Source organism: Balaenoptera borealis, assembly GCF_965194805.1.
Source record: "Balaenoptera borealis genome assembly, chromosome: 6".
NCBI classification, from domain to species: domain Eukaryota; kingdom Metazoa; phylum Chordata; class Mammalia; order Artiodactyla; family Balaenopteridae; genus Balaenoptera; species Balaenoptera borealis.
The window spans coordinates 32,576,459-32,601,906 of NC_138863.1; the positions used below are offsets into that span (position 1 = coordinate 32,576,459).

Below are 25,448 nucleotides of genomic sequence, written 5' to 3' on the forward strand. Positions count from 1 at the left end.
TCTAGCAAAACTGTTTCAAATGAAGTTAAAGACAACTAAGTGCTACTAGAGCCATCGTACGGGAAAAAAACGAACGAACCTTCTGGCCAACCCAATATCTAAATGGCCTAAATTATCTGGAGCACGAAGTTCAATTTAATAAGCTCTAAGTCACACTTGGACTAGTGGGCACCAAAAGCCATAATGTAAAATGTAAAGAACACAAAAAACCTAGCAATACTAAATTGGTCCAGTAAGTTAGGCAAAAATATATACACTCATCATAAAATCAAAAGATTTAAACAAGTATGACTAGTTGTCTCTAGGAAGGGGTATTAGTTGACTGTGGGCCAAGGATAGGAAAAAAATCTTTTTTCAAAAGGCATTTTAAAAAATAATCTTTCGAATTTTAAGCCATGCAACGCATAACATCATTTAAAAAATTATATTTAAAAAAGACCTGGACATCATTTCAGGTTTGAATTTCATAATACAGTATAGGCAACCCATTATACTCATAAACCAATTACTTAGAACTTAAAATAATTTTTTCCTTAAGTAACTATTATAAATGAAGATTAGATTCCCATGCCAGCCTGTAATAGTTGTAAAAGCCTATTCAGCAGGAATTTAACCACGAGTTATATATAGCAACATTTATAGGGAAAGTCAGTCTCCTAACAAAAACCAATGGAAAGTAAGAAATACAACTGAAAGCATGGCTTAGGGAACAAGGAATAATTCATTTATTTCTGGTACTAAATGAAATATATTAGAAGTGGTGGATAAGAAGGTAAAATGGTAAAAATAATTATAGACACATACTTATTAAGCACTTACCTTGTGCCTGGCACTCTGCTTACCATTTTACACAGATGATGTCACTAATCCTTAAAAGTACTCAGTGGGAAAACTACTAGCACAGAATCAGCATAAGTGGACTGCAGGGCAGAGTCAGTGGTAGTGAATGAGAAGGGAAAGAAAATCCTGAGGGTCAGTGACTACAAACAAAGAAGCAGAATTTCCAAGGCCATCTGGAAAAACAAGTCCCAAATTGACAGGGCTGTTCACATGTGAAAATTTTTCATATACTAGATGGTCATAAACTGACCAAATAGTGAAAGAGTGATTATTTTATTAATGAAGAAAAATTATGATATAAAATTTAATTCTTTAAATGCGCTAATCAAATAATCACTTAAAATGATCCTTTCAACATTTCAACACCAGTGCTCTCTTCCCATTCGTTGACTGATGCTGTAAATCCCTAGAGCTTGCAGTCAGTCATCAATGCTTTAAATAATCCCAAAGTACTGCCCATAGGCATCTGTCTTTTAAATTATCAGCAAAGTGATTCCTATACAAAGATGAGATATTTTGTAAATTATTTCATGAGTGAAACCATATGTATTTTATACTTTCATACATTACTTTGGGAATTATATAGTGAAAACACGTATATCTACGATAACATTTGAGAGCTTGAGGACATATGTTTTACCTTAGCAGCTGGAGATTTGTTCATTACGGCTGTCAAAGCCTGAATGGTTGATACAGCCAAACAATCCAACTGTGCCTGAAACACCTACCAGAGGAGGAAAAAAAGGTAAGAAATTAACAAATGTGTTCAAGATTTGTATTCAGTTAGGAAGCCTTTCTTCTGAAAACCTCAAAAAAATATTTAACATGCAATACATTCCTCTTCCAATGAAATGGATCTCTGAAACACTAAAACCTGTAAGAAAATTTACATACTTGACAGAAAATAAGCCATATGTCAAGAAGAAAAAGGTTACATTCACTCATTATATTAAAATGCTTTGGGGGGGAAAAAACCCACCAAGCTTAAACATGCTATTAAAAAGTAATGGACAATCTCAAGAGGAAGGGAGGGAGGGCTATCATGGGAAATTCTTGTACGTTTTAATTTTCCTTCAAAAATACACTTGAAACTTCCTAGGTTAAAATTTCATCAGCATGTATAATAAGATGTCTAAAACAGTCTTATCTATATAGTTTCCAAACCCTGTGTTATAAATGAAATGGTATGTGCATATATCAATCAATCACACTTGCAAACAATAACATACATCTATTTTTATATGAAATGCAGAAATTTGAGGCAGAACAGAAAATGAAATATGTATCTATAAGCACTGTCATGTTTTTGAGAAGGCAAGCTTTAATGCCAGAAGTTGTAAGAAAAAATAAATACCAGCTCCATTTTGTCTATTTCTGTTTAAGCTTCATCATAAAGAAGAGATGTGTTAAATTTCAGGGCAGTACATTCATAGCAAAAGAAACAAAAACAAAATAGAACATCAACAATGTAAAAAAACTGAATGTGAATGTTATATCATCAGACTTAGTCAACCATGAAAGCATAGTGTGAGGACTAGAAAGTTGTAAAAATTACCAGTCCCCAAAATCTGCTTTTGGTAATATATTACTATGACTTGAAGCTTGTTACCCCACAAATAGAATTTTCCTCTCTGCCTCCCACTAAAAATGATCTGAGTAAAGGGGGACTGATTAGATCTTTGTCATTGTGAGCTAAGCTCTATCATTTTCAGGCAAGTTATTTAAGCTGGTATCTTGGTTTCTGTTGATGTTGTTTGTTTATTAACATTATTACATAAAATGAACATATTACATGTGTAATAAACATTATCATATGCATTAAACATTCTGTATACAGAATATCATACAACTAAGATTTTTTTCTCGACTTTATCGAAGAGGACTAGGCATCACAGTACCTATAATCAGGAACACTCATTGTCAACCTCTAAGAGATTATAACATTTTACAAATCTATATAAGAAGACTTTAAGAGGGACTAACACTTATATGGAAATCCAGAACGGTAGTCTGTAATTGATATTTCATATCCAGAAGAGAAGATAATAGATTATCATGTCTCTTTTTATACCACAGCTCTATTTATACACCTGGACATTAAGATAATGCTAATAATATGCTAATAAAAGATATCACGTAAGCTCTCTCACAAACATTCTGGGAAAGACAAATAACAAAGCAATTTTTATAGGTAGCTTTTGCCAATCTAAATTGCCTAATGTATTGTGAAAAGCAAGATAAATTGTATATTTCTGCCATATACCCGTGCAAAGGTGAATTTTTAGAAAAGAAAAAAGTTAAATTTTATGCTAAATTAAGACTCAAAGAGCTCGTCATCTTCTTCCCTTCCTCCAAGATTTGGGTTGTCCATTGAATTATAATAATCATTTGTCAACAAGAGGCAAAGAATCAAGATATTAAAACTGATCAAACATATTCACAAACAAAGCCCTAAGGTCCCAATACACCACAATGCTTAGAAAAAGAAGCCCCCAAAATATGGAGTCATCACTAGGTGGACAGCACTGATATTGGGATTCCATTCCTGTACTTTATATTTCCTCAAACTGAAAAGAAGACACAAATACATAGATGGCATCCTGTCGATCATTTATATCCCTCACCAAGATTTCAATATATTTATCTTTTAGATGAAAGCATTTATTTTTAAATTTTTAAACAATTTTCAAAAATAATTAATGAAGATTAGAATTAGATAATGTTTGTATACTTTAAAACATAAGAAGAAAAGTACAGGAATAGGTGCTCCCATTGACTGATTTTGGACTTCAGCTGAAACAAGATGCAGGCTTTGTAGATACCTGGTCCTCATTCATTTCTGTCAGTAATTTGTTGGCAAGGTCTTTCTCGTTCTTGTCTGCCACCTTACTGTTAGCATTTAAAAATAGCTGTTAAAAACAGAGACAAGAATAATGGAGAAAGAACATTAAATTGTTACCTATAAGCAGAAGTGAAGCTTAAATGGATTTCCATATCTCTCGAAATAAATCCAAGAATCCACTCATGAAGTATACCACTCTTAAAATGACAATCAACTGTCCACTTTTTGGACTACTAACATTAGTTCATATACTATGTAATTAATTATCATTTATTTCTCTCTGAAACTCAAAGTTACCAAAATAAGAAACAACAGCAATAATTAAATAATTATTAGGAATACTTAGTTAATATTCCTGAATTCTTAAAGAATCAGCAGGGAATGACTCATAGAAGAGAAGGAAACTGCTATTAAGACAGACTAAAGATACTGTAGTAAATAATGTATAGTAAGGGTTCTGCAGCCACGTAGGTGTGTGAAATGCTATTAAACTAACTTTAAAAAGGGGTCTTTCTGGAAATGCTTCTCAGAGTCTTGAATATGCTAATGTGTACTTTGACAAGGGAAGTCAGTGTGTAGTATTTCCCAAATTTATCTGACCACACATTTTGTTAAAAATTTTGTTAACAGTATTCTCCAAAATTATCAAGACTTGAGCATAATTTATATTAGTCTGTACACTAGAAAGATGGACTAGGATTACCTCTGACATACATTGAGACTGCACTTTTCTGAAAGAAATGAAAGAATCAAGTAGTTTGGCTTACATAAATAAAACTCAGCATCCCAAAAGATCTCAGTCACAGTTTGGGTAAAGAGGAAAATAATTCAAATGAGAGTGAAAAGGGAGAGAAAATTAGATTTATAAAGGTGTTTATCAAGAGCATCCTAAGAAGGAAGTTCTTCTTAGGAACTACTATCATTTCAGAAATTGAAAACAAAAATCCAGTAATGTGCTGAAATAATGCAGTATAAAATAAAATGGATAATAGTAAGCTATGCAAGAGCATAAGTAAAGCTAAACCTAAAAATAGATTAGTGTACGCAATACAGGCTTTGGAATCAGAAACCTGGATTTGAATCTTGGTTCTGCTACTTATTAGCTGTCTGGTTTTAAGGAAAACTACTTAAATTCTCCGAGTTTGTTTTCTCAGAAATGAAAAGAATAATATATCATGAAATTGGCATGCAGATTAAATGAGATAATCCATGTTAGGTTATTAGCCTAGAAACTGGCATACAACAAGGGCTAAATAAATGAAAACTGGTATTATTATTATCAGCAAAGATTTTAAGATAGTAATATTCCATATTATCTAGGTGCAATAACACAGGACTGCTCAAAACTGATGAAAGTAAAAATAAGTAAAGTCTTTCCAGAAAGCAATCCATATCAAGATTCTCTTAAAAAGTTCTTACTCTTTAAATCAGTAATTGTATTTCTAGGAATCTACTCAAAGAAACAGTCAGAAATTGACACTAAGATTTTGGAAAAGAAATGCTCACTTAAATTCTGTTTACAACAGCAAAAAATTAGAAACCAGTCAAATATCAACATAATAGAATACATTAATAAATTATGGTTCATCCATAGGTTGAAAGAGAAATCCTCAAATTTTCTGGTCTGAAGACCCCTTAACACTCTTTAAAAAATTACTGAGAACCCCAATGAACTGAAATTTTATTTATGTGGGTTACATCGATCAATATTTACCATATCAGAAATTAAAATCAAGGCATTTAAAAAATATTTATTTATTCAAAAAATAACAATAACAAATCCATTACAAGTTTATATAAATAACATGTTTATGAAAAATAACTATATTTTCTAAAATATACCTTAGTGAGGATGGCACTGCTTTTACATTTTTGCAAATCTCTTTAAATGTCTGACTTAAGAGAAGACAGATGAACTCTCCTATCTGCTTTTGTGTTCAGACTTTTATAATGTTGTTTTGGTTACAGTTTAAGAAGAAAATTAACTTCAAAAAGAAATTTTGTTAAGATTAGACTTTGCAGACTCCCTAAAATGATCTTGGGGATCCCATACTTTGAGAACTGCTAGGTTGAAATACTTGTAGTCATTAAAAGCAATCTTCTGAAAAATATATGATGGCATATGGAAAGACTCATGATATAACACAATTAAAAGCAGAATAAAAAAATATTCAGTAGTATTCCAATTTTGTAAAGGAAAATACATCCACATTAAAAATATATACGGAAATATTATGTATATTTTGCAACATTCTAAATACTATATATATGCTTTGCAAAAAAATATTTTTATGCTTTTTTCCTCCAAAATCTCTATACTGATTGTGTATTGTTCTAGAAGTTAAATAAATACCTATTTTTAAAAAAATGAAAAGAAACTTGCTCAAGGTCACTAAGACAATGTGTATAAATCCAGACAGGTATGATTCCCAAAGTCAGGCTTTCAACTACACCATTTTGTCTATTCACTCCTAACACTCTTTTCCATAAAGTATCCCTTGGTTGCTCCTTTCATAAATTCTCATTCTTACTAAGACTGTCATGATGATAAATTTGTTGTAGTTGATTTTAAGGAGTAGATGTGGAGAAGAAAGAGAAGAAATTAAAGAAAACAAATCAAAGAAGATGAGCGACACCACAATATCAAAAGCTTTCCAGAATCTTATGACTTAAGTCCTCAAATGGAACTTTATATATTTACAATATATTTCTGAAAAAATGATTTCAACTAGCAAAGTGCTAAAGTCAATGTAATGGTTTTGAATTCTACTCTTTGCTACTAGAAATTTGCTGTTATTTTCTTCACATTAATTCAAATATTTTTGAACAGCTTAAAAAAAACTTACATTAACTCAAAGCATATCCCCCTTTCAAAATTCAATATAGTAAAACAAAATAATTCTTAAATATTTAAAGTTCATCATACCTATCATAAAAGTTAAATACATGATTCCATGGAACTGTATTTTAAATATGTTATAGTATGATGAAACTCGTTTTGACAAGCCCAGAAGTCTTTACACAAATATTCAAGGAAATTAATATGTACTTAAACTGGTTGGTGAATCTCATGCAAAAAGAAGGCATAGAAACTGCAACAGTCAGCCTAAAGCTTTCTGTGTAATTCATAAATTGTTTATGACACTTTAAGCGTTAGTTGATAATGCTTCCAATGGGTCTGAATATTTAAATGAGGAATTGTCTTGATTCTGTACTACTATATAAAAGAGTAAATGATTCATTCCTTATTAACAAATAACAATTTAAACAGAAATCAATCATAGACATCTGTAGCATTCTATAACACATCTGGGAACTTAAGTTTTCACAAGACGCCAAACATTTTTATATATTCATAAATCATATCACCTATCTCTATCAAATATGTTTGTATATACAGTAAATAAAACCTATAATTCTCTTATATTTAATGCACAGAAAACATTTTTTCTACTGACTAAACAGTGACCTTAAGTACCAGTAATACAGTTACAAAACTACATATAACAATGAACTTAGGGTCAGAATACCTGGGTAAGAAATCCTACCTCCATCATATATTAGTGTTAAACTCTGGGCTAATCACTTAATCTCTTAGGACACATTTCCTCATTTCTATAATAAAAGAGTTGGGCAGTTTATTTCAAATGTTCCCCCTTGTTTTTATTATTTTTTAATTTTTTTTATTAAATCACCTTAACTAATTTATTGTATTTTTTTAATAAGTTTATTTATTTAATTTATTTTATTTTTGGCTGAGTTGGGTCTTCGTTGCTGCGCGTGGGCTTTTCTCTGGTTGCAGCGAGCAGAGGCTACTCTCCGTTGTGGTGCACGGGCTCTGGGCATGCGGGTTTCAGTAATTGTGGCGCACGGGCTCAGTAGTTGTGGCACACGGGCTTAGCTGCTCTGCGCATGTGGGATCTTCCCGGACCAGGGGTCGAACCCGTGTCCCCGGCATTGGCAGGCAGATTCTTAACCACTGTGCCACCATGGAAGGCACCCCCTTGTTTTTAAAACTTAATGAGTCTAGATGCGGCACATACATACAATGGAGTATTACTCAGCCATAAAAAGGAACAAAACTGAGTTATCTGTAGTGAGGTGGATGGACCTAGAGACTGTCATTCAGAGTGAAGTAAGTCAGAAAGAGAAAAACAAATACCGTATGCTAACACATATATATGGAATCTTAAAAAAAAAAAAAAAAAAAAAAAAAGAAGGTCATGAAGAACCTAAGGGCAAGACGGGAATAAAGACACAGACCTACTAGAGAATGGACTTGAGGATATGGGGAGGTGGAAGGGTAAGCTGGGACAAAGTGACAGAGTGGCATGGACATACATACACTACCAAACGTAAAACAGATAGCTAGTGGGAAGCAGCCGCATAGCACAGGGAGATCAGCTCGGTGGTTTGTGACCACCTAGAGGGGTGGGATAGGGAGGGTGGGAGGGAGGGAGATGCAAGAGGGAAGAGATATGGGGACACATGTATATGTATAACTGATTCACTTTGTTATAAAGCAGAAACTAACACACCATAGTAAAGCTATTATACTCCAATAAAGATGTTAAAAAAAAAAAAAACTTAATAAGTCTAAAGTTTAGTGAGGAATCTACAGGGAGTCTGACTAGAATATTCCACAAATAAAGACTACTGCCAGGAGAGAAGGCTCAGGTCCCAAAGCCTAGCTTTCCCCTCTGAAATGGGTTTCTTCTCTACCATTTCCTGTTTCAAAACAAAATGTGATAAATGGTAACAGATAATTAAATTTTAAAATGGTATGACTATCAGCAAGTTTCTAGATCTAAATGATAAGAAACTTTGGCTTATAACACAGAAGAAAGAGTAAATATTAGCTCACCATCATGACAGCTATGTCAAACAGTTTTGTATGTTTAAAAAAGATACTGTTGACTATGATATGATAGAGATTTTTAACTATGTCTCAGTTTCATATACTGTATAAATGCATTCAAAAAATTTTAGTAGAAACTATTTTATCCTAGTGATTTATCCTTCCATAATGTGTGACTGGCAGGTTCTCTACACATGTGAGATCTTGCCTTTATCACTGAAGTTGTCTCTATAACTGATAAAGCCACGCTGCATTTTTACAACAAACAGAAGGTTTTATAAACGTTTCTCTTATGCTGCTTTCACCTCCCTAGAATTTCTTTCCCAAGAATGATTTTTAAAAGGTGGACAGAGAGATCTTGACTCTACAGTGATAATTTGGTGCTTTTGTTGACCTCATAAATATTTATTATGACTTACTTTATCAATATATTATTTCCTACTTTATGCTATTCTTCACAATTTTACTATAAGTTAAGCAATATAGTGACATAAATGTTTTCAACGATACCCCTCCTAACAGAGTGGAAAAATTCAAGGAGCTGACGTTAAAATTCTTATTCTGGAATATTCTCACAGAATCAGAAGGGACCCCCAGTATTTTTCAACAGGGAATTCATGAAAGGAATACTTCAAATAGAAAGGTAAAAGCTCTTTGAAGTAGTTTTACTTTCAAAGGCTTCTCAAGAAGGTTTCTGGTGCCATCTTGAAATTTATGGAAACATATAATAATCAGAGATATTAGTTATTATGTACTTATACACAAATCTGCTACAAGTGTAAATTAGTAAAAACTTTTACAAATAAGCAAATTGGAAGTATACATCAAGAACCTTAATAGTATTTTTATTTTTCTACTTTTCTACATTTTCCAGTTATTCGTAAGTTTTCACACAATGTTCCCTATTTAAAAAAATTTATGCCCTTTGATCTAATGATTGTACTAGAAATAGAATTCTGTTCTATGAAACTTTAAAGAGTTATGTAATCACAAACAAAATTGGAAACAAATTAAGAATTTACCAATAGGGAATAGTTAAGTAAGCTATGGTACATCCACTCAATATAAGATGTAAATATTAAAATCATAACTCATGAAAATGCTAATGAAATAATCTTAAATGAAACAGAAGTGCAAAAACATAGGCCATCAAATGCTCATACTAAATTTTAACAATGCATAACAAAAAAGACTTTGAAACTTCACAACAAAAAAGCTAAAAAACCCAATTAAAAAATGCACCAAGAACTTGAACAGACATTTCTCTAAAGATGATATACAAATGGCCAGTAAGCACATGAAAAGATGCTCAGCATCACTAATCATTAGAGAAAAGCAAATCAAACTACAATGAGATACCACCTCACACCCACTGAGATGGCTATTATCAAAAAAAACGAAGAGGAAGAAGAGGAGGAGGAGGGAGAAGAGGAAGGGGAAGAGGAAGAGGAGGAAGAGGAGGAAGAAGAAGAAGAAGGATGAGAGGGAGGAGAAGAAGAAGAAGAAGAAAACAAGTGTTGATAAGAATGTGGAGAAACTGGAACCTTTGTGCACTGTTGGTGGCAATGTAAAATGGTGCAGCTACTATGGAAAACAGTAAGGTGGTTCCTCAAAAAATTAAAAATTTAATTACTATATGATCCAGCAAACCCACTTTTGGATATATACCAAAAAGAATTTAAAGTAGGGTCTTGAAGAGATATCTGTATACTCATGTTCATAGCAACATTATCCATGATAGCCAAAAGGTAGAATCAACACAAGAGTCCATCAACAGATGAATGAATAAACAAAATGTGGTATATACATATGTATACATACAATGAGATACTATTCGTCTTAAAAAGAAAGGAAATTCTGCAATATGCTACAACATGGATGAATCTTGAGGATATTATGCTGAATGAAATAAGCCAGTCACAAAAAATCAAACACTGTATAATTCCACCTATACGAGGTACTTAGAGTAGTCAAAATCACAGAGACAGCAAGAATAGTAGTTGCCAAGGGCTGAAGGGAGAGGAGAATGTAGAGTTGTTTAATGGATATAGAGTTTTAGTTTTACAAGATGAAGAGATATGGGGGATGGATGGTGGAAATGGTTGCGACAACAACGTGAATGTATTTAACACCACTGAACTGTATACTTAAAAATGATTAAGATGGTAAATTTTACGTTACGTGTATTTTACCACAATAAAAAAAATTTAGTTATAGTTATAATATGCTCAAAATATAACCAAAACATAAACAAAATAACAGCTTCTTAAAATCAAAGACAACAATAACAGTAATAATAGAAAAATACCTTGCAGTTCTGTAGCAGTCGTATGAGATGTTCAAAGCAATTACTGTTAAGAAAAATAGCCTGAAGAACAGGCCTATCTCTGCAGTCTAACATGGCTGTAATGGTATCTAGGAAATTAAGAACAAAATTGTCCATTAATAAAGTGGAAAATCTGGGATCACAGAAACATTCACTCTAGCCATATATTTAATTTAGGCTTTTTGGCTAACAAACAGATGTAAATTAATAGGAAATAATAAAGAGGGGGAGTAGAAAACAAAACCTGTACTTATTACTTGAGAAGAAAAGTGAAAAAAAAAAAGTGAACATTTTTATACTTTATTATTAAAAATATTTATTTTTTTATATATAAGAATGATATATATTTCGCAGAGATTTACTTAGGTGTTCTTCCATTTATAACTTAGGTGTAATAAACTGTGGTTCCCAACTTGCTATGAATAAGCAACACTTGGTTATGTTTGGCAACATAGTCTCATTTCTATAGTATAAAATTAACATATGGCTATCATGAAAATGAGACTTAGGTAATTAATCCATTTGTGATGATGCTTTGGTCTTGTTTCCTACCGAAAGGATGTCCCCACTCAGAAATCAAGGGACATTTGACATAGGTAATATGCAAGTTCATAATAAAAAAGAAGTCCATTCAATATAGACTCAAATTTCCTTATAAACTTATAATTTATAATTATAAAACATGACATGCTGTAACATATAAAAGAATAAACTATATAAGATGAATCTTATTTTCCTACAAAAACACTGTTGTAATGAATCATTAAGTTTCACTGAGATTTTGATGTCCAATATTTTTAAATTGGACACCACACACATACCCACACAAACATTTTTTAAAGTCTCTAGGGCTATACAACAAACCATTAATGTTGGTTATGTCGGGTGGCAGGATATAAAAACTTTTTTTCACTTATCTGAATTTTCTAGTTTAGCTATAATGAAAATATTTTACTTATATAAAAAGGAACTCTCAGTTAATAATATTAGTATCTATCAAGCTCACAGGAATACAAAAAGAAATCACGTATACTGGTGAAGGAGCTTGCAGGGAGGCGGGAGAGGGGGAGAGAGAGAAAGAAGCACAGAATGACACAAAACAACCAACACAAAGAGAGGGAAAGAAAAACAAGACACATACACACAGAGGATCTGAGGAATCAAAACAAAACAAGAAACCAGAAACCCTCAAAAGGAAGGACATGCTGAAGTGATTTCTACAGAGATGTATTAGAAGCACATAAAAAATTGATCGTATGTGACTCTTTGCCATAGGTTAGAAACTACAAATGGCACTTTCTGAAAATTTACTTTTCCTAGAATTTCAAAATCACAGCTGATTTTCTTTTTAACATTGATGCTTTCAGTGGATTACAACTTTCAAAAGAGAACATAGAGGCTCGATTTTGTCACTGTTAAAGCAAATATGTGAAAGACAAATCAATTCCATATTATTTTTTTTTTTTTTAATTTTTATTTATTTATTTATTTATTTATTTATGGCTGTGTTGGGTCTTCGTTTCTGTGTGAGGGCTTTCTCTAGTTGCGGCAAGTGGGGACCACTCTTCATCGCGGTGCGCGGGCCTCTCACTATCGTGGCCTCTCCCGTTGCGGAGCACAGGCTCCAGACGCGCAGGCTCAGCAATTGTGGCTCACGGGCTTAGTCGCTCCGCGGCAAGTGGGATCTTCCCAGACCAGGGCTCGAACCCGTGTCCCCTGCATTGGCAGGCAGATTCTCAACCACTGCGCCACCAGGGAAGCCCAATTCCATATTATTTTGAAGTCAAATCTAAATAGTCACACAATATCTGAATTAAACAATCAATATTTTCTATACAATGGCCTTGAATTCTAAATGAAAATGGAGAATATAAAGGTAAAAAAAAAAAAACTAGATTCAGAGAAAACTGAATATAATAAACTTCATCTAATACTCACTCAGCATTTTGATCTGTAGAGCTATGAACCGGCTTTCCCACAGTCTGGACCTCCTTTGATTAGGTAAAGCTGAATGATCTGAATTTAGCAATTTAAAATAGTTCTCCAAAATAGTGCTGGTTTCCACTTGACGCTGATCAGAGCTGCTAGTGAGAAGGATATGTACCACCTCTGTAAGGCACTTCAGAGTAAGTTCCACCTTCCTACCCACTTCTTCAGGATTTCCGTCCTCCCAAGAATCACAATCGGCCAAAACTCTCATGAGAACCTCCATGGTGGCTGGAGAAATTGCTTGCAAAGCATTCCTCTGAAACATGAGAGACAATAAAAATGAAACCCAAATCTAAGTGAAGTGCTGTACGTTTTCAAAAACAAAGAGAATTTAATAAATCTGCAGATAACTTTTCCTTTATAAATCAACACTGAAAAAATTTTACACATACTTTGACAGACACCACTGGTGTTTTATACATATTAGGTCTTCATTTCTTCACTACTAACAGAATTCTGATTTTATTCAGAGAGTCATCTGCCCATGTAGAAAACTTACTTACCACCCTCCCTTGTAGCTAGGGGTAGCCATGTGACATAGTTCTGGTCAAGAATATATGCCAGTAGACCATGAAGAGGATATCACTTTACAAATAAAAAAGGGAAGGATCCTTTGCTCTTGGCTTTTTCACCCTTTTCCTGCCTGAAATGCAGACAAGAAGCTTGGAGCCACCTTTATATCATGAGGAAACAAGCCCCAGAATTAAAGTAGCAGGCTACAGAGCAGAACAGGAACACAAGGACCTTAGTCCCTGATGATATCATTGAGTTGCTGTGCTATCCCAGAACCGCCTGCATCTGGATTTCTTACGCAAGAATAAAAATAAACACGTCAATTTGGCCAAGCCTCTCTCAGGTTTTCTGTTGGTTATAGCAAATGACATATATCATTTATATCATATTATCCCAAATAATATAGATATGTAAGAGGACTGGCTTGGCTCTGATTCTACAAACATATTTCTGAAACTCTAAGTAACTGGTAACTTGAGGTGATCCATTAAACTTGAAATAAATATGTTGCCCTAAATTGTTAAATTCATAAATAATAAATCAGAGTATAATTATGTAACATCATCTGAAAGTAATAACACTTAGGCCATTTGGACTGATTATCAATATGATAAATAATATCAATAATAACCAGTGCAACTATGGAAGAAATTGCTGATGGCCCATCCAACATCAATTTTCCTCTGCTTCCTTATTAACAGAACCCCTGATGTTTTGCTGGACACATGGCTACCAGGAATAAACATTACATTTCCTAACCTCCCCTGCTGCTAAGGAGGCTGAGGAAACAAGTTTTATCAAATTTTTTATCTGACCATATTTGCAACTTTGCAGCTATCTGATGGAGTCTGGCAAATGAGATACTGTCAGCTTTTCAGTATCTCCTTCAAAGATAATTGGCACCTGCCATTTGTCTCCTTCTTCACCTCCCCCTCCATCTTTGTGCCCAAAATGTAGACATGGTGGCCAAAACTCTAGATGCTATTTTGTACCACAAGAAATAATAGTAAGGATAACAAATTGACATTCAAAAGGTACCTGAGTCCCTGAAGAGGTTAGAGCCACCAGATTAACTCTGGACTGCTTACAGCTATCTTTTTTTTTTAAATAAAAGAAAAAAGGTACACTTCTACCTTAAGCTACTAGAACTTCAGTATTTACTGCTACTTTCAAGGAATCATAAATCTGATACCCCTGTGATATACTTCGTTCTTATAAGCACAGGCACTTTGTTAAGTGTTTTACATATATTATGTGTCATTTGGTCCTTATGACTGCCCTATAAGTGTTACTATTTCCACATTACAAATAGAGGAACTAAACAAATGTAAACAGTTTATCCAAGGTCACACAACTAGTTAGAAATGGCATAGGATTCAAAACTATGTCAGTCTGGCTCCAGAACCCCCGCTCTTAACACAGCACAAAAAAAGCATAAATATGCCAGTGGGAAGCCAGGCATGATGCTTTGGAAAGGGAGACCAGTCACTGGACTTTTTTGACTCTGTGACAAAGCCATTATTATGCCTTTAGCTATTCATCTAAATACCCTTGTACTGAGGCTATATTCAACAGCCTTCTGATTTCAATATATTTGTAACTATAGCTATGACCTGATTATAAGGATTTTGAGTATTTTCAGTACATAAAATAATAAATTGGGCTTCCAACCTATTTGATTTCCATGTGAGTTTTAATTACTGGAGGTCTCTCGGGGCTCGATTACCCCAGGCCCTAACAAGAACAAGTCTGGGTATATTCAAAAAGGGAACAGGATCCAACCAGCTTCAGCATCAGTGAAAAACAATGTCATTTCCAATTTTACTCATGTACACTTATTAATTCTTATTCTTAGTAGTGGAGAAATGATGGAAATGGGGAGGTACTGAAGCAAAAGAAGGCTATTACCTAATAAAGGAAGGTGACAAAGCAAACAAACTGAAAAATAGGATTCTGGTCACCATCCCTCTCACTACAGAGACTCTTATCTTCTACTAGAGTGCAGAGGAGAAGGCAAGGTGGCCCACTAGGAAACCCAAGCAGTATTATTAGCAATACCTGTGATTTTTGTCATCATAGAAATCATATACATTTTCATGTATTATAGTTGTTGTAGTGTCTTGAAACATCATTTACCCTCATCTCTTCTTTGAAATTACATTAGTCACTAGACTTGCTGCTGTATTTTTTCATTTGATGTGTTGTAAAGAAGCACATTACTATGTTACAAATTTGTTTTGTTAATATTTTAGTAACTGCATTTCAGTATAGTTTCCTTTGTGATCATATGTATTTTATTTTAGGCACGTGAAAACATTCTGACAAGGGGCTATATCAGACTGCCAAAGGGGTATGTGATATAAAATATGTTAGAAACCTCTGATCTAAACTGTGTGGTTAAACAAAACAAGTAGAATATTCCTTATGAACTATAATCCTGTTTTCAACTAGTAGTTAGATTCAAAGTTTACTACAGACAGCTTTTAAGATGTTCAATTTAAAAAAATAAATAAAATTACTAGAACTTCTTTCTTATAAATAAGTTAAAAACTAGTTTAGTTTGTTGAAAAATGCATATAAGCCATGTATATATGCATTTAATAATTAAAAATAGACAGCAGAGTGACTAAATTCATATGTCTTAGGAAATCAAACGGCTAGAGTTTTATTTCATCAAATGAACTAACAGGGATGACTATCCTCTATATTCTAAAGTAAGAACTGGAAGCTGAAAGTTAATACAACTAAGAACTTCAAATACCAAAAACTGTTAAATCTAGTTATTTATGCAGTAATTTTATTGTTAATGCTAATATTATTAGGTTTTTTGGAAGTTAATAAATAAAAGAAGTAAGTAAATTAAATTTTAAACAAGATCTAAACTCAAAAAAATATTTGTATGGTTCATGAAATTTTTAAAGAGACAAAGAATTCATTAAATAATCCATGGAAAACTTTTTGCACTGTTTACTATCAATTTATAGGTTAACTTTCAACATGTTCCTCACCTGCCCACCAGCTACAATGGCTCCAAAGAGATGCAATAAGCAACACTTAAGGCTTTCCTTGAGATGCTCACTTTCTTGAAAACATTCTGTGAATATAATACACAAATAAATAAATAAGGTTTCTCTTTCACAGTATGACTGATCTCTAAGGAATGTCTGACACAGAAACATCAAAAACGATTTGTGTAGCTGATTCACTTTGCTGCACAGTAGAAGCTAACACAACATTGTAAAGCAACTATACTCCAGTAAAAATTAACTATAAGAAACAAAACAAAACAGAACAAAATTTAAAAAAAAGATTTGTGAAATGCTAAAATTTGTTAAAAGGCAAAGTAAACATGCATTTTTTTTCATAGGAAAGGAAAAGAGAAACCATCAATCAGGGAGCATTTTAGATACTTTCTTTATGTTACCTCATTTAATTCTCATAATACTCCATACGAGGATGATATTTTGCCCTCATTTATAAATGAGCAAATGGAAGGTCAAAATTTAATACGGTGCCTAAAGTCATCGGGTTACTAAGTGACAGAGCTACAAATTAAACCAAATCTGAAATAAAACTAGATGTCTTTTTACTACTAGTACTACTGCTTATTAGTATAACTATTATTATTCAATTATAAAATTGAAAGAGTTAGATTAAAAGATTTCCTGGGTCCACTTCAGGGCCAATATTCTAAAGTTCTAGTACCAATAGTAACCTTTCTTTTAACATAATTTTATTGTTTTTAAAAGGTTATACATGCACATTACACAGAAAAATTTAAACAGCATAAAAGAACTGACAAGGAAAAGCAAGTTTCCCTCTAACCTATTCCTCAATCCACCTTGCTCCCCACACCTTAAAAAAAAAAAAAAAAAAAGCAAAAAAGCTCTACATATATTACTGCATTATGCTTTTTGCTTAATACATTATGCTTAATACATTCTGGGCATTATTACATCTTAACATATACAACTGCATTATTCATCAGTAGTGGAATGACTAGAGAGCATTCCACTACAACGATGTACCTTAATTTACTTAACCAGTTCTTTACTGATAAACGTTTATGCTTTTCCATTTTCTTTTGATACTACTAACAATCCAGTAATAAATATCCTTTTGCATACATCACACACAAAGACAAGATTATAACAATAGAATTATATCCAATTTTTATACATAAGAAACATTACCAAAAAGAAACAATTTTGAGTTAAAATGTATTGATAGAAATTTACATTTAAAAAATTAAGTCATTCCAGTTATGTTGGAGTAACTGTCACTACACGTTTTCTTGCTATAAATAACTAGAAAATTGGAAAAAATAGGCTCTAGAGATTTTTAGCTTCTAGAAATTGTCCTTGTATTGTGATACACAAGAGAAGGAAAGCAAAGTGAACCCAGGGATCACCTCAGCTTCTGGTTTGTAGACATTTTCTGAAAAGATGCAGAGAAAAGGGGAACCCTAAAAGAACATGGCGGTTTGCTGAGTTAGGAGACAGATAAAAAGTTTGGGGAGGCCTAGGTAACTGAAATTTGTAAAGCAGTACTTGAATGGAGGAAGCTCTACATATAGAGAAAGCAATCCAGAAATATGCAAAGGGCTCACTTTGAGTCCAAGTACCAGTCCTAAATTATAGTGTGAAATCCCACAAGACAGGCAGAAGTTGTAAACTGAAATGTCAGATTTCACACAGATGATAGAGTTCTATTCAGCCACAGAGGACATACAGAAAACAAATTCTAATCATAAGATTGCTGGAGTGTCAGATACTATACTAGTATCTGACAAAATAGGCAAGGAATATCACCAAGGCAAGGCAAGGAATATTACCATGGATACGAAGGGACATTTCATTATCAAAAAACAGGTCATGAAGATAAGGCTTTTCAAAAAATTTGCAATAGTTTATTTTAAAGACTTTATATCTACAAGTACTTGGGATAAATATTTGGGGATAAATTAACAAAATATGTGCACAATCTATATGCTGAAAACTACGTAATACTGGTTAAAGAAATAAATAACATACAAATAAACAATGAGATATATCAGATTCATGAATTGGAAGTCTCAATATTCTTAAGGTGGCAATTCTCCTCAAATGGTTCCATAGATTCAATACAATCCCAATCAAAATCCCAGCAAGCTTTTTTGTAACAATACTGAAAAATGGATTCTAAAATATATATAAAAATGCAAATGATCCAAAATAGTGAAAACAATTTGAAAAGGAGGAACAAAGTTGGAGGTTAATGACTTCAGGACTTAGTATAAAGTCACAATAATCAATACAGCGTGGTAACAGCATAAAGTTAGACATGTGAAACAAAAAGAGAATCCAGAAATCAACCCATGTTTTATGGTCAACAGATTTTTGACAAATGTGCCAAGGTAACTCAATGGAAGAAAGAAGAGCTTTTTCAACAAATGTTGCTGGAACAATAATGAAAAACGTTATGCTAGATAGAAAATACTAACTCAAAACAGGTAACTGACCTAATAGAAGAAAACATAAGAGGAAATCTTCACGACCTTGAGGTAACCAAGATTTCTTTGGTAAGGCACAGAAACCACAGATCATAAAAAAAAATTTATAAATTAGATTCTATTAATATTTAAAGCTTCTGTGTTTTAAAAGACTCAATTAAATGAAAAGGCAAACTGAATAGGATAAAATGCTCTTAGTGATCAAGTATGGAATAATTTTAGCATCAAAAACTATAACCTGATTGTAAAACACTGAATAAATAAAAGTCATTGAGTCCACAGTGATACACAAAAAAGAGAGAAATAAAACTTATTTGCCCCACTAGAAGTAACTATTATTTGAACTCATTTTGAAAACAGACAGTAAAAGGGAAAGATTTAAGTACTTTATCCAGTCTTTTTTGGAACAGCTATAGTTTATCCCCAGTTGATGAGGGAAAATTCTTTTTTACAGAATACAACAGCTGATAGAACTGTAAGGATAGAATTTGAAGACCACAATATTGCAACCCTCAATAAGACAACTGATCCAGGCAAGTATCATCAATGGATGCAAAATATTAAGTGAAAAAATGTTGAAAAATAAGATATTCACCCTATGCCACAGTATCATTCCAAGGATATCTTGCAAAATTGCAAAAGGAAAAACATCTTTACAATTGAAAATTTTCACTATCACTACTGTGAATACTGATTAACAAAGGGTAGGAAAAACCCTTTCTCCTTCTCTATAGGAAAATGGACCAAGAATTATATTTCTGGAAATCTGACAAATGTGGACCATCAATGAGTGACAAATGAGCTACCAGGCAACATTGCTTATGGTAAAAACGGCCCTTGATCTGGACTAGGAAGGCTATGATAACTATAAAATAACCTTGGGCTTCCCTGATTGCAACTTGTAATTTAGGCATTTCCCTTCCCAGGATGTGGAAGTTACATTCATGGGTTCATGGGTACATTCATAAGCTATACATGCCTTCTATGGGATACTGTACTTCAAAGCCAGAGTGGCTCACACACCCACCAATTTGGTTTCATACCCTCACTTAGAAAACCCAAGAAAAGCCCTTGGAATGCTCTGAGATCTCCTCCTGAAAAGAAACACCTACACTGTTCCACTGGCATACTGGGTTTCCTACTGTGGACATGTGAGTTTGATTATCTAGCTGAAGGCAGTATCACTACTGGTGGTTAAGCAAAGTGGGCACTGTAATCATCTTCACCAAGCAATCAAACAAAGGACTATTTGGTTAGCAGACATTTGGTCCTGTCCAAAATGTCCATAAGATACTTGGTCCATGCCAAAAAGTCCTTGACATTTGGTCCTACCCAAAACCATGTGGCATGAACCAAATATGTTCATCTGGATAGGAGCAAATTTCAAGGACCTTTTGGCATAGCCAAATGTCTTATGGACATTTTGGACAGGACCAAATATCAAGGATCTTTTGGCGTGGACCAAATGTCATACATATTTTGGACAGGACCAACTGCCCTTCCAGGCACTATTTGTGTTATTTTATTTCTTAGAAAAAAAAAAAAAAAGAGTGAGAGAATTAAAGCAAATATGGCAAAATGACAAAACGTTAAGATCTGACCAATGTGAGTGGGAAACACAAGGTGTTCCTTTTATATTCTGCAAAATTTTCTACATTCTTAAAATATGGCAAAATCATTTTTTAAAGAAAGAAAGCTAGAGTCCATATAGGTCATACAAACAGGGACCAATTCTCTCAAGTTTATTTTCAGTAAAAATTCTGAAGTTTTAAAATATAATACCGTCATTAAAACATTCAGCTCTTCTCAAAAGAAAAACACTTTGAGAACAATGAATTAAGTAAGACCAAGAAGAATAATCACAACAAAACATGAATCAAGTACTCCAGTAATAGTTTCTTAGAATCTTTATCTTATAAATACACAAAGCTGAATCAAGGTCAGAATCAGAGTAAGAATAAGGAACAATCAAAGTAACATCAGAATCAAAGCAAGAGAAATTAGAGCTGTTACTTACGATAAAAGAAAGGGACAAACTCCACTGTGAGAGAAGCTGGTTTATATTTCTGTCTGCTCTTTTCCACAGTACTAAGGATTCGTCTATCGTTAAAAAGAAGTTAATACCAAATTACAACATGGGCAAGTAGAGAAGGCACAATTACAAAAACAATTATAAAATAAATTTAATATTTTACTTTTGATTTGTGTACTGAATAATACATCACCAGGATTGGCATAATCTTGAAAAGGAAGTCTAGCCACTAATTTAAATGCTCGCCAACTGAAAGGATTTCTTCTTTCGAATTACACAAAAAATTTAAAACAATTAACGGTGAAACGTAGCAGTCACATTAAGTTTCCTAACAACTGGAAATAGAAAAAGGAAATAGCCATTTAAAATTTCCAAAATGTAAAAGAACTAGTTCAGTAGTACTGCTAATTTGATACATAAGGTAGTAGCTTATTCCTACAGTGCAGCTGAAATTTATCAGAAATCAAGCTACTCTGTGCCACTTTCTGAAATTTTATCTGGACACAAAGACTCCATACCACTGGCTTCTTCCACCTGAAGGATACAGATCCAGAGGGCTGGGATTATTTTTGTTTTTAATCACAATTTCAGTAATTTTGATGGCTGAAATATTTCTACAGACTTCGGTAAGGCCAACACAAACAGCATGTGCATTTACAAAGAACATTTCAATTCAACACAAAATGAATCTTTTAGATGGGCATGGTGGGTGTGGGGCTTAGGGAATAAAGGTTACTGTTACAATGACATATCAGCAACTGGTGGACTGTTGAAAATCAAAAAAAAAAAAAAAAAAAAAAAAACCAGACTTTTTTCCGTCCCCTAAACAAGCTCTTAACACTGTTAGAAACCTAGAAAAATGGTACAGGTGAACCGGTTTGCAATGCAGAAATAGAGACACAGATGTAGAGAACAAACCTATGGACACCAAGGTGGGGAAGTCGCGGGGCAGGTAGTGGTGGTGGGATGAACTGGGAGACTGGGATTGACATGTATACACTAATATGTATAAAATGGATAACTAATAAGAACCTGCTGTATAAAAAAATAAAATAAAATTCAAAAATTCAATTAATTAATTAATGTATAAATACGCTCCAAAATCTTTTTGCTCTCACTAAAAAAAGTAGTAAAATCATGCCTTTACAGAGAGCAAGTGATTTAATAAACTTTGTTAAATCTTAAAAAAAAAAAACACACACACTGTTAGAGCCAACAAAAATGGAAAATATTTGGAGAACAGCCACATAGAAATTCCATACATTTAAATACGATCTACTGATAAAGTACTGGATTAAGATGCCTTCTTCTCAACAATTTGAACAATATTCAATTAAGGTACTGAAATTATTTTCTTTATAATTATTACAATTGTTCCTTATAATTATACAGAAAGAAAAGCCAATTGATCACGGAATAAGCCGAACAGGATAGGCACAGCTGGACTTAGTACTGACACACTAAAGAGTTCTAAGATCCAGATCTAATATCCAGATTCACTAGAAATCATATCAGATACCATTTGCCACTGCACTGCTTTCCAAATCTGTGCCTATTTCCATTGTGTAGAGGGCTTAAGAATTATCATAATTCTGTATTTATTTTAATTTCAAATATAACATCTTAGAACATTATTGGATCTTCCTATTTAAGATCATTATCAAAAATTTTTATGTGTTTCCAACAATACAAATATTACTAGAGTTTCAAATAAAAAACTGAGTCATGCCTTAAAAAAATTAGTCATGTTGTAGAAAAATTAATTTTAAAAGGATGAAATCTGGTTTAGCTTTCAGTTAGGTTTTTCCACGCGATTATTTACATTTTGCACATTTATTATAAATTATGATATTAACTAATATATTGGATATATCCTATTCAAAAATCCTGTGCTACAAACAAAAATAAAGCTTCTCATTTGATTAACATAATGAAAATGTACTCCTGCAATTTGTGATTAATGACTCATTCTAAAGGCTCTGTATTAGATGTAACATATGAACATAAATAATTTCCATTATAATTGTGCTAAAATTTAATAAGCTAAATTAAAGAGGTGAAAACTATTATACATAACACAAATATTAAAGCATAAGTAGTTTGCAGTGCATGTTTTCAATAGGATAAGACAAAACAGCTAATAATGTACCATTTTTAGAACACAGTATATTTGGTTGCTCCATTATTAGCTGATATTTGGGCCAAGCGTTTAGCACCTAGTTGATGCCAATACATATCAACAGGTTGCTGAGAGGGATGCAAAATGTTTGCTTGCATCTCAGTTTTCTAAGTTTATGTCCCCTGGTCAATTTTTCTGTGCTTTTGTGTGTGTGTGTGTGTGTGTGTGTGTGTGTGTGTGTGTTCCCATCATACCTAGAACATAACTACTTTTCTTAATTTTTCAACTTTTTATCTGGAAATAAGTTCAAGCTCTTGCAAAAGCTGCAAGAATAAAAATAGTGCAAAAAACTTCAAGTATAGTCTACCCAGGTTCATTGTTAAAACTTTATCCTAAATGCTTTATAATTTTCTCACTCCCCCTGAAAAAAATATATATGCACATATATCTATATATGAGATATATATTTATATATACACATATTCAGACCTATAATATTTTTCAGAACATTTAAGGGAAAATTATGAATATAGCCTTTTACCTCTAAATATTTTAGTGGATAATTCCTAGGAATAGGGATACTGTCTTACATAATACTACAGTACAGTTATAAATTTCAATACGCTTAACATTAATGTAATACATTTATCTAATCTACCATTCATAATCCAGTATGTCAACTGACCTAATCATGTCCTATAGCATTGCCACCTTCCCACCCCTAAGTACAGTTTCCTGTCCAGGGTCAGGTATTGCATTTGGCTGTCACATCTCTTCAGCATCCTTTAATCTGAAACATTTCCACAGCCTTTCTTTATGACACTTTTAAAGAATACTGTCTCCTAACCCCTCCTTTTATTCATTAAAATGTTGTTCATTTGGAGTTTGCTTGATGTTTCCATACACTTAAGATTCAGATTATGCATTCTTGGCTGGAATATTATGCAAGCAATGATGGGTCCTTCTTAGAGTATCACAGTTGTAGGCACAGGATGTCCACCTGCTTCTCAATGATGATGTTAATTTTGATCATCCAGTCAATGTACTACCCAGTACTGTACAAAATAACTACTAATTTTTCCTTTGCAACAAATAAGTAATCTGTGGAGAAACATTTTAAAACCATGCAAAAGCCATGTTCCTTATCAAAACCTGCCCCTAGACTTAGCATCCTGATCCATATCTTTCCTATGATGTGTGCAAAATGCTGATTTTTTTCCCAAGACCAGCAGCCCCTGTACATTACTAACTGGCATTTGACCTTCTAATGTAAGCAAAAGCCCTCTCTTCTCCCCTATCTCTCTTTCCCTCTGTCTCTCTCTCTCTCTCTCTCTCTCAATCTTTATCAATCACTGGTATGGACTCGTGAATTCCTTTTTTCCCCCATGGTTTATAATTCTTTAATTAATTATTTTTGCATATATATTGTCTGTCCCAGATTTGGCCAGTAGGAGCCCGAAGACATAACTTAATGTAAATTATTTTTCTCGGGACTTCCCTGGTGGTCCAGTGGTAAAGAATCCGCCTTACAACACAGGGGACGCAGGTTCGATCCCTGGTCAGGGAACTAAGATCCCACATGCCACAGGGCAACTAAGCCCGTGCACCACAACTACTGAGCTTGCGAGCCTCAACTAGAGCCCATGTGCCGCAAACCACAGAGCCCACACACTCTGGAACCCACACACCACAACTACAGAGCCCACCCACCCTGGAGCCTGCGCGCCACAACTAGAGAGAAGCCTGCATGCCGCAACGAAAGATCCCGCATGCCTCAATGAAGATCTCACGTGCCGACCCAATGCAGCCAAAAAAAAAAAAATTGGTGAAATAATGTTTTTAAAAAATATTTTAGTCTGTGGGCAGACAATGAGTCCTACTGAACTTACACTGGGAACAAAGTAGGAAGTCAATAAATATATTGTTTGTTTTTGTTTTTTGGCTGCCATGAGGCATGCGGGATCTTCGTTCCCTGACCAGGGATCGAACCCATGTCCCCTGCAATGGAAGCATGGAGTCTTAACCACTGGACCACCAGGGAAGTCCCAATAAATATATTTTTAAATAAATGCTTGAATGAATAAGTCATTTTCAGGAAAGATTTCTTTCCCTATACTTATTTTAGTTCCATTTGGAGAAATCTTTCTAAATATGACGGATTCTACAAATAAAATCAAAATTGGCCTAACAGATTAATCAAATCTATTAATTAAATCAAATTACACATGAAGATATGAAAAACATCCATATATTTCATCAAATAAGAAACATAATTATGTTAATTTTAATTAAATCTGTTCTAATCTGTTTTAGCTGTGTTGGTAAGCAACAAGCACAAACAATAAGAAAATATATACATTCCAAATTTCTATTTAACTTCAGAATCAGATTAATATATAAAGTCTAAGTTATTGCTATAGTCCCCCTGTACAGGTCTT

General features: G+C 33.4%; 1 protein-coding gene across 2 annotated transcripts in view; it reads right to left on the reverse strand.

Moving 5' to 3' along the window:
• NBEAL1 (neurobeachin like 1) overlaps positions 1-25,448 on the reverse strand; it is a 165,629-nt gene that overhangs the window by 106,513 nt on the left and 33,668 nt on the right. Inside the window, exons 6-11 of one of the 2 annotated variants that reach the window (XM_082397017.1) lie at positions 20,877-20,959; positions 16,377-16,462; positions 12,805-13,111; positions 10,849-10,955; positions 3,663-3,749; positions 1,481-1,564 (exon numbers count right to left, since the gene is read on the reverse strand). In XM_082397017.1, coding sequence (XP_082253143.1) covers positions 1,481-1,564; positions 3,663-3,749; positions 10,849-10,955; positions 12,805-13,111; positions 16,377-16,462; positions 20,877-20,959 — 754 coding nt within the window. The remainder of the gene's footprint in view (positions 1-1,480; positions 1,565-3,662; positions 3,750-10,848; positions 10,956-12,804; positions 13,112-16,376; positions 16,463-20,876; positions 20,960-25,448) is intronic. The other variant, XM_082397018.1, reaches the window with a different exon arrangement.